At 33.0% G+C, this 11,163-nt stretch overlaps 1 protein-coding gene across 1 annotated transcript; it reads left to right on the top strand.

Annotated features, from left to right (window-relative positions):
• The first annotated feature begins 1,903 nt into the window (after positions 1-1,903).
• LOC125051605 (probable methylmalonate-semialdehyde dehydrogenase [acylating], mitochondrial) lies at positions 1,904-10,953 on the top strand. Its single transcript, XM_047652044.1, has 10 exons — positions 1,904-2,125; positions 2,595-2,731; positions 3,920-4,030; positions 4,411-4,517; positions 4,958-5,071; positions 5,872-6,038; positions 7,989-8,109; positions 8,565-8,714; positions 9,350-9,490; positions 10,345-10,953. The coding sequence occupies exons 1-10, from the start codon at positions 2,090-2,092 to the stop codon at positions 10,827-10,829; spliced, it is 1,569 nt and encodes a 522-aa protein (XP_047508000.1). The 5' UTR covers positions 1,904-2,089; the 3' UTR covers positions 10,830-10,953.
• The last annotated feature ends 210 nt before the right edge of the window (positions 10,954-11,163 follow it).

Here is an 11,163-nt window from a genome sequence, read left to right as displayed (position 1 = left end):
TGGCAGAAAGATCTTGCCAGTTCTTCTTGCCCGCTCTACGCCCTTGACTTGCGAACTGGTAGTAAATGTAAATTTACAATTAATTTAAATTATTTTTTGACGTTTTTAAGTGTACTTGTTTACCTATACTATGAATAAAGATATTTTGAGTTTGAGTTCTTATAATGTTCCTAACTATTAAAAATAACGAGTAAATTTTATCATATTTAAAGCTTGTTCCTTAGCTGTACTCTATGACCATAGTGCATGACCGATAGCGAGGGCAACGACATTCTTATCATGACTGCACCATTTTCAGTACTTCAGATCTATGGTAATTAATCATCAACGACTTATTAACAATCTTTCATTCACATAAAGATAAGAAGAATGACCTTAGATATTAGGACACTATCAGGTCGTCGACATTAATTTATGTTCTGTTGATCTTATCTCTGTTAGTGACTAGGATATAGACAAGAGTAATACTTGAATAACACCATATGCCCAAGAGATGCATACATTTATGATATTAAGTAAATTTAGCGACTGTCTAAACAAGTTAAGGATAAAAAAAAAGTAAAGGTAATGTACCAGTACACAGGAGGTGTACCCATAGGTAAAGTTTAAATGTGTATGGACTGCGTTACTATATGTACTTGCCTAAAGTATTAAATAAACTTTTTCCACGTCGCTAAATTTTATTTTGCACGAAACGTAACTATCGTCTTTTTATTGCTTGTCATGCCTAAAGTCTGTATGAAGACGTAAATGCTAAACATATGAACAAAAAACTAATGAGAAAATGTGTTGGTACTCGGTTGCCACACAATAAGGCTATAAAGTTGGTCGTATCATTCTAGGCCGATGTAAGGTAAATAAAATACCAAGTTCCTATTTACATTTCCTTATTGTTACATAAAGTATGCATGAAAGATTGTAAAGAGCTAAGGTAAAGAGGTAGTAGGATTGTTAATATTATGTTTAATCAAGTGTGGCCTTATCAACAGTGCGTTAACGACCTATCAAAGAAGTCTTTATGCAAACCTCCACACCGGATACACATTTTACATAAGTCACTGTCACCGTATTGATAAAACGAATATAGTCTCAGGAGCGTATTTTTAAAAGAACGTTACATTAGGTTAGTAATGTAATGTTTTTTTTTATTGTTACTTTATGCCCGTTTGGTAATGTAATATGTACCTATTGAAATTCTAATCAATAAAGTAAGTACTAAATCAAAGATGACAAAAATTATTTTATCCTTTTGAATGTATAACTTAAAATAGTAATTTTATACAAATCTGGTTAAAACTGAACAACAATTGTACAGCATTAATTGTGAAAAATAATAGCTAATTCTGTCTATATTATGTAAGATAACAAATAAGATTTTTGTAAAGTAACGATGGCTAAGATTGTATTATTTGCACTCTGTAGACGTTGATTAAACAACATACTAAAATCCCAAAAAAAAAAAAAAAAAAAAAACAACATACTATTGTTGTACCCATGATTATTACACTGTCAGATTTGACGTAAAATTGTCATGCGGGTTATATGGTGACGGCTGACAAATTACTGACAAATAATTTGTCAGCCGTCAACTATACTACTCTACTTGACAATTTTCTATGAAATCTTAATGATTCAAATACATACTTGATACTTCCATGTTTGAAATTCTAGATTGGAATGAGAATGAAAGATTTAGTAATTTCACTGTTCACATTTACAAATTACAAACACGAAAAATATTTTCAGCTATACCAAAAATAACACAAAAGCAGATGTACTTAATTCAAATGGTATTTGGTTTCATCTTCGCCAACGGGACAAACCATAATATTAACATTTAGCTTGTTTAGTATGCAGTGACCGGTAAAAATAACTTTGAAAAACGTAGATTTATCATAGATTTTTAAATCAGTACAAAACAAGTCATCCCTACTCTGACGACAGACCGTATAATTTAATTTTATCAATTCAAGCCGCAAGGTCACGATATCACTTTGTAATTTTAATCAGTCGGCCAGGCCCCCTTTCCACCTAACTGCCGCCTTCGGGACTAGTTTTCTTGCATTAAGTTTAAGTCTAAATAAACATCATGGCTTCAGCAATGTTGAAGTTATTAAAATCAGAAGTAAGTATGCTTAGTTTATATTTTTGAAATATGTATTGAATATATAAGGTAGTAAAACAATGTGTTTTTGAATTTAATCTTAAAAACAAGTAAATGTCAAAGGAGTATTTTCGTACTCTATTGCGTTCTTACGCATACGAAATGTAAAAAACATATATTCTAATATATCACTAGGTTAAATTTGAATTTACAATACAATCATGTTACCAAATACATTGTCTTTTGTTGCGTAGTTGAATATTTCTTACGAAGCAATATGACTTTATCCATAATGCACTACCAGATTTAAATGTACATATCTTAAAAATACAACAAATAATAAATACATATTCTATAACGGAAAACGGAATACACTCTGAATGACTTTCAATTTGAATATAATTTATGCGTTTGTAAAAACAGTATTAATTAAATCAATTGACTTGACTTAAAAAATGTTTAAAATGACCGATTCAATTATGTTTTTCAGTCTCATATTCTGCTACGCCGTAACTATAGTAGTTCAGCAACAACTACAAAACTGTATATTGATGGTCAGTATGTAGACTCAAAGACCAGCCAATGGATTGATCTCACCAACCCGGCTACAAATGAAGTAATTGGGAGGTATTTATTATTTTTTGATATGCATGCCATGGTTATTAAATATTGCCAAATCTATGGCTTAGTTAGCCCAGTGATTTGTAATCTATTTATGCGTGTTTACTTTTAAGCCATTATTACTGGTTAGCTTTGGCGAAGGTTCCGAGTATGTACAACAGACCTATTGAGCGTCTAAGTGCGAAAGCTGAGTCCACAAACCATACCAAAGGTTCCGAGCTGTGGACTATTATCCTTTACACACAAGACTTATTTCATATTGTATTAAGCAAATAAGGCCATAAAATAAGTGGTAAAGACTTAATGGTACGGTAATGATTTGCCTTAGTCTGAAGAACAAAACCTAAATAGTCACCATGATTCTGTATTACATCATTTTGAATATTTGTAATTATAAAAATAAGATTAATTGTAACAATCAATCAAACTTTAACCTCATTAAAGAAAACTCAAAGCATATTATATAAAATATAAAAATGCTGAATAATTTATTTTAATTTGTCTGTCATATATGCATTGAGCAACTCTAAAAAAATTGTGGAATCAATTTTAGTAGACAGGTTCTTAGAGAAAAAAATAGGTTTCTGTACCTAATAATCAATAATAGTGTATATTTTATATATTTTTTAACAATTATTAAATTATTATATAATGAATTTCTAATTAATCTTGAAAAATAAATCGTGTTATACAATACTTTATCAGTCTGAATGTAAACAAATTGTATGAAATATGTCATATCAGATAATGGGTTGCTATACTAAATTAATGTTTACAGTTACTTTCAGAAGGTTACATAATATTAAGAAGCAAAATAAAATTTATTTATTAAATTCATTAGTTTTGCTATTTACTAGTTAATTACTCTTTCTTACAAAAAACTTAGTATTTCTATAGCTAACAGGCTTAATAGCTACAATCTGAAATTAGAATTACAATGATTTCTATTGCATAAATTGTTTAATCAAAGTGTTTCCAAAAGTTGACATCTCAACATCAACTTTTAACTCCTTAGGGCCAGCCAGTCAGAGGTTTCACTGGTTGAAGGAAGGGCACACCTTGCCCCTCCACACTTCTTTTCTTCCTTAAAAATTGGCATCTATTAATTTAACTAGAGCTTAAAGAAGTACTAGACTGAAAGAATATCAATTGTTATTCTTAAGTATGTAAGTGTATATTTTGTTTGTTTTCCAGAGTTCCTGAAACAACACAAGATGAATTAAATTTGGCTCTTGAATCAGCCAAAAAGGCTTACAAATCTTGGAGTCAAAGCACTATTATGACACGTCAGCAACTTATGTTCAAGTAAGTATGAATAAAAATTTCATGTAAATATGGTGTGGTGTTATCTTAAAATGACATGATTTTAATTAGGAACTTTATGAGTAACAAAGTTGGGAAGAACCTTTAAATAAGACATAATATACAATAATATACATACTTTATGAGATGTACCATCAAAAATTATGAACAATCCTTTTTTTACTGTGTGTAACAACTGATTTGTCTTGATAATATTGCTTTTGTTATCTTACCGGAGATTTGGCTTAGATTTGTGGCTATAATTGTCAGTCACGGTTTAGTTTTACTACACTGCTTTTACAAACAAAATCGCAATCACGATCTTAAGAAAAAAAATTAATTCAATAATCCCCGGGCTCCGTATTTTTTTTTTATTCCAAAAGATTCGCGCGTTTACTTCGTGAAAATCAAAGTAAGTTAGCTGCCAAAATAACAGAGGAACAGGGAAAGACTATCGCTGATGCTGAAGGCGATGTTCTAAGAGGAATCCGTAAGTTTTTTACATTTCAATAAAGATTTATGCATTTATGTTTTATGTGTAACACAATTATTTTGAAGAATGAGTAAAACTAGCTTTTTACACAAGAACTGACTTTCTTGTATCAATACCTTGAAAGTTCAATTATTACGTAAGCACTATTGGGGGTGGGGGCGGGGGGTGGTCTTTTATTTTCTTATTTGGTGATTACGTCAACAGTAATTATTTACTTTTTTACCCACAAATTGTCTATGCTTGAAAACGAAATGCATTTTCAAAGATTCCTCCAAAAAAAAAATTAAAACCTTTCCATACTATAATTTTTGAGAGCTTTGCTGATAAGAGGAGGGGGGGGGATATAAATAGCAGTAAATCTGCTTACGTAATACTTGAATGGCCCCTTGTGTGTGTTCTGAGGACTGGATATAAGTCAGCATATTTTTTTATTACAGAATCGGTGGAACATTGCTGCAGTATCACATCTCTCCAACTTGGTGATTCTATCCAGAACATTTCTAAGGACATGGATACTCATAGCTATAAAGTACCTATTGGAGTTGTTGGTGGTAAGTTACTTTATTTATACCACTTTTCGGGCATTAAATATTGGAGAAACAATAAATATACACCTTCAAAGTAAGGTCATAAGAGTAAAATGTCAGCTAAACAGTGTGTGTGTGTGTGAATGTGTTTGGCGTATGACTTGAGGTTTCAGAAACTTGTCTGTACAAAGTCTGTTTAAAACACCAGTACCGGCTGTATAGCAGTTCGTGAACAGTAACTTTAAGATCTCGAAGTTTTCAATTCTATAATATTGCAATTCATATACTTACTATATTTTGGCTGTTTTATTTTAATTCAGATTTTTTTGAATAAAGTTTATATTTGTTTTATAGATTTATATAATGATGATATAAATGCCTTTGTTTTATAATCAGAAGAATTAAGAACCAGTGTTCATTACGTTCATTGCAATATTCAATATAGTGGAATGAGGTAGAAACACTATTTTATAAGATTAACTAGCTGATCCGGCAAACGTCGTTTTGCCATGTATATCATTTATTATAAAAAATAGGGGTTGATCGTAGAGGGGTGAAAATTAGGGGTTGTATGTATTTTTTAATGCTGTATCAGAAAAAAAATTTTTTATCTAAAAATTAAAAAAAAAGAATTAGGGGTGGACTACCCTTAACATTTAGGGGGATGAAAAATAGATGTTGTCCGATTCTCAAACATACCCAATATGCACACAAATTTCATGAGAATCGGTCAAGCCGTTTCGGATGAGTTTAACCACAAACACCACGACACGAGAATTGTATATATTAGATTTCTTTCAGATGATATGTATTAAATTTTATAGGTGTTGCCGCATTCAACTTCCCCGTGATGATTCCGCTGTGGATGTTCCCACCAGCACTGGTTACTGGTAACACTTGCATCCTGAAGCCATCTGAACAAGACCCTGGAGCGACCCTGATGATGATGGATCTGCTCCAAGAAGCTGGAGCTCCACCTGGCCTTGTTAACGTTAGTTAAACTACCACATAAAATTAGAAGAAATTTTACTATCTATACTTAATATTATCTATAGTTGAATTATTTGTTAGGAAATACTTTAATGGGTAACTTATAGCGTTGGAGGTGAAAGTCGAGGTGATTTTGTAGTATGAACACCTAATTGGTGTAAAAACAATAATTCCTATACAATTTTTTTGCACCTGCTGATAATTTTTTTTTTTTAAGACAATTCACACCAATTGATCAAGTCTCATGCTAAGCTGGTGAAGCTTGTGTTATGGGTACTAGGCAACGGATATACATACATATTACTGATAGATAGACATATAAATACATATTTAAACGACCAAGACCTAAGCACAACACCAAATGCTCATCACATCGATGTTCGTCTCAGCCGGGGATCGAACCCGGGACCCTTGGATTCGCAGTCAGGGGTAACCAATAAGTCGTCAATTCATCATCATGATAAGTTTTTTGGGAATTGGGACAAAAACCCTGGTGACGGGATATTAATCGCTTGTTAAAAGATATTAGTAAAAAGGTTCCTAAAAGCAAACACATTCGAATATTCAATGCTTTAACTACATTTTTAAATATTGTAAGGAAATTGAATATTTAATTTTATATTATCACGCCATTTTCCCGAAAGGGTAGGCTGAGACCACGGATCTTCACTTGCTACAGTCCTGACATTCCTTTCTCGCTTCATCCACTTTCATTGCATTCACCATGCATGCTCGTCGGTTATGGGGGTACTTTTAAGTTGTCCCATAACTAGTACCTCCTGTATTTGGCCCAGGTATGTACGACAAGGCCGACATAAACCGATTTCACCATCCGCGGTCGCCTTTTATATCAAAAATTCAAAATATATTATTCATATAAGTAACACAATGTACACTTATGAATGTCAAAAAAGAAATATATATGGCTGTTCTCAAATCAAGGGTGTAGAATGAAAGAGAAAAACTGGCAATAAACTCTCCGCCACTCTTTTTAATCGCCAAGTTTTTGAAGTTATACTTCTTTAGGCGCGTAATATGAAAAATTGATGAGAGTGAAATTTTACGATGCGTGCGCACCGTGACACAAAATTAACAGAATGAAGTTGCCCGGACGGAGACGGACGGAGGATGCTACGCCATTGGACATAATTTAAAAACAACACTCGAATAATGATAGAATTTATGATACATTTATTGTAAGAGAATAATAATAAATATTTATTTATTTAATTTTTCAAATGTAAACTGAACTTTATTGACTATAATGACTCCTTTTCCAGTCTTTGATAATTTAATAAAATTGTAATTAATTATTTGCATGCAATCAAAAACTATTTTTAACAATGCCAAAGAAGTATAACTTCTTACGCGCGTACATAAGTACACACACCCTTTTTTTTTGTTTTACACAACGTTTGTAAGCAGCTGCAACCATTACACCATGTTCCACGTGACATCATAAGTAATTGATAATAATAAAATAAATTAAAGACAAAGATTTGTCTATCAGCAGGAGGCATGGTGAAATAGGAGCATGCACATTCTCGTGGGAACATCTCGCAAATATTAATATCCTACTTGTTACCTGCTTCTTATTCATCCATACCATGGCCAAACCATCTAAGCATTCCATTTCGTATCCTTAACATTACGTTTTATTTTAACCTACACTGATGTCCGATATGTCACTCACAAAAATAGGACGAGAGGTAATGCGGGTAGCGCCGGGCAGCGGGCACAGACTCGCCCATAAATATTATGACGATATTTCCGGAGTAGTTGTCGCCCGGGCCCGGCGGGAGACGCCAACCCTTCATGAAAATAATGTCCCTTTTTAAGAAAGGGGAGAATTCGACACTCCCCTCTGCTGCTTAGCCACTCGGTCACATATCTGCCTGATTGCGTCCCTGTACATTTTAATAACTAAAAGTATATCCAATATGTTTAATAGGTTGTCCACGGTACACACGATACAGTGAATTTCATTTGCGACAAACCTGACATTAAGGCTGTGTCGTTTGTTGGCGGAGACGCGGCTGGCAAACATATCTACAGCAGGGCATCTGCCAATGGTATGTAGTTGCTAAGTACACGTTCAAAAACCGGGTAGGGTCTATTAAAATTCGAAAATATAAAGTAAAATGAGGGTAGTTAATATCGCAAAAACCAATAATCTACTCATTATTTACAAATTGAGAGTATTATCACTAAATAAATTCAAAGCCCTCGTTAAACGGCAGTTAATCAATAAAGCGTTTTATAATTTTCAGGAATACTTAAATGATCCTAATCCTTGGGATTGATTTGCTCCAGTTCAAACAATTTGTATGACAATACTTGGCGATTAAAAAGAGTGGCGGAAAGTTTCTTGCCAGTTCTTCTTACCCGCTCTACGCCCTTGACTTGCGAACTGGTAGTAAATGTAAATTTACAGTTGATTTAACTTGACAATTCAAAAGAGTACTTGGTTACCCACTTGAATAAAGATATTTTGAGTTTGAGTTTGACTAATCCACATATATTTTAGGCAAACGGGTACAAAGTAACATGGGAGCCAAAAACCATGGTGTAATAATGCCGGACGCAAATAAAGAGCACACATTGAACCAGCTAGCGGGTGCCGCGTTCGGTGCTGCGGGGCAAAGGTGTATGGCCCTTAGTACTGTTGTGTTTGTTGGTAAGCACTTTTTAACTTACTATTAAATTAATAAAAATCTTTTGTTATTTTCTAACTTAAAATTCCGGTGCTGTTTTTCTATTCCTATCTAATATTTGTATGTATTAGCTTATGTTATCTAATCAACACCATTTGGTGTTGTCTATGTTTTTATGTTTATAATCCTTTCACTGTCAGTAATGTTAGTTAATAATGGCAATAAAGATTCTTAATCTTTGGTCTTTTCTATTCTCTATTAATAAATATAAGGTATTTATTTTTACTTGTGTGTTTAACTGATTTTTTCATTCGTTATTCTTGATGTTGATTCTCGTTTAGTACCTACGTTGATGATGCCAATATTTGACGACTCATTGGTCTAGTGGTTAGTACCCCTGACTGCGAATCCATGGGTCCCGGGTTCGATCCCCGGCTGATACGAACATCGATGTGATGAGCATTTGGTGTTGTGCTTAGGTCTTGGGTGTTTAGATATGTATTTATATGTCTGTCTATCTATAATATGTATGTATATCCGTTGCCTAGTACCCATAACACAAGCTTCACCAGCTTAGCATGGGACTCGGTCAATTGGTGTGAATTGTCTTTAAAAAAAAATAAAGCAACACTATTTTATGGAATTATTATCCTTATAGGCGAAGCTAAGGAATGGATCCCCGACTTGGTTGAGAGAGGAAAGGCACTCAAAGTGAACGCGGGACATGTGCCCGGAACAGACGTCGGTCCAGTCATCTCTGTAAGAGCTAAGGAACGGATACACAAACTGGTCGAATCAGGTTAATTAATATTTTAAATCTTAAAAGTTCAAGGACTATTCATAATAGTTAACTAAATGGTCTAAACAAATAATTTTTTTGAAATGAATACATGGAGTATTGCCTAAACCGCACTAGTAAACAAGCAGATTGATTCAATTAAATATATGTGTTAACGTAAAATTGTAAAAACCGTTAGATTGTTATCTATCGGTTATCGGTTATCGGTATTCGGTAGATTGTACTACACTAACTTAGTTATCATTCAAACTTCTTTGGTCAATTACAGATTAATTTTACTTCCCAACAATTTCATATAACTACCGAATAATAATACGTTAAATTGCAAGCAGTATGTTGAGTTGACAATCTTTCGACAGTTTACAATCTCGCGAGATAGATTACAATCTAACGGTTTTTATAATTTTACGGTGACATATGCATTAAAGAGAGATATTACTTCAAAACATCTCTGTGATATTGTAATTTGGCAAGGCATACTGCTACAATCAACACTGAATGATTTGATGTTTATATAAGATCTTACAACAAAAACCATGTATTGTTTTTGTTAGGATATATGTATATATATAATTGTATATATCAGTGCTAATGTACAGTGACGACGAATATGGTTTCTTTTTATTAAAAAAAAGAATTAAAACTACTTTGTCAATGTAACTCAAATTTACCAATAAATTAACATAATCAAGTATTTAAATCAGAAATTTAGTTAACCTCCTTGTTGAATATTAATTAGCACTTGTGGTACAATGTTTCATATCAGATTAAGACTAAAAATCGATTACATAATATAAGTTTTTAATATTACAAACACCTTTAAAACCTAAAACAAAATAAATGATTTTTCCCAGGTGTAAAGGAAGGTGCCAAATTAGTTCTCGATGGCCGTGGAGTCAAGGTTTCTGGTTTCGAAAAGGGCAACTTTGTCGGTCCTACAATTTTGACCGACGTCCAACCAAACATGGAATGTTACAAAGAGGAAATATTTGGCCCAGTTCTAGTCTGCCTCTTCGTGGATACATTAGACGAAGCAATTAATCTAATTAACTCAAATCCATACGGAAACGGTACAGCTGTGTTTACAACGAATGGGGCAACAGCCAGAAAATTCGCGGCGGAAATCGACGTTGGTCAAGTTGGAATAAATGTGCCGATTCCGGTTCCATTGTCTATGTTTTCATTTAGTGGAACCAGGGGAAGCTTTTTGGGCACAAATCACTTCTGCGGTAAACAGGGTATTGACTTCTATACAGAGTTGAAGACGGTGGTGTCATATTGGAGGCAAAGTGACGTTTCTCATACTAAAGCGGCTGTTTCTATGCCGACACAACAGTAATACTCAATTTAGTTATTTTAGGAGAAAATGTAAAGAGCATTTATTTTTTGTATCATCATATTGTTATAATTACATAATCATGTCTTCCATTATATTTTGTTAAAGGTTTATTATGTATCATGTTAAGTAAATTATATTTATGAAAACGATTGACTTTCATTTACTTAACAATGTCTTGGTAATTTTAAGTCGAGAATGTATCATAAAGTACATACAATTTAAAATATGTTGACCCTACAACTAAACAAGTATTTAAAAAAAAATCTACGATTACTAATTAATAGGCAAAGGCAATAGGCATTGTCTTAATTCGCAGAGGTAATCAGGTTAAAAA

The sequence above is a fragment of the Pieris napi genome, chromosome 8 (genome assembly GCF_905475465.1).
Source record: "Pieris napi chromosome 8, ilPieNapi1.2, whole genome shotgun sequence".
Lineage (NCBI taxonomy): Eukaryota > Metazoa > Arthropoda > Insecta > Lepidoptera > Pieridae > Pieris > Pieris napi.
The sequence above is the reverse complement of the archived record's forward strand: the minus strand, read 5'-3'. Positions and strand labels throughout refer to the sequence as shown.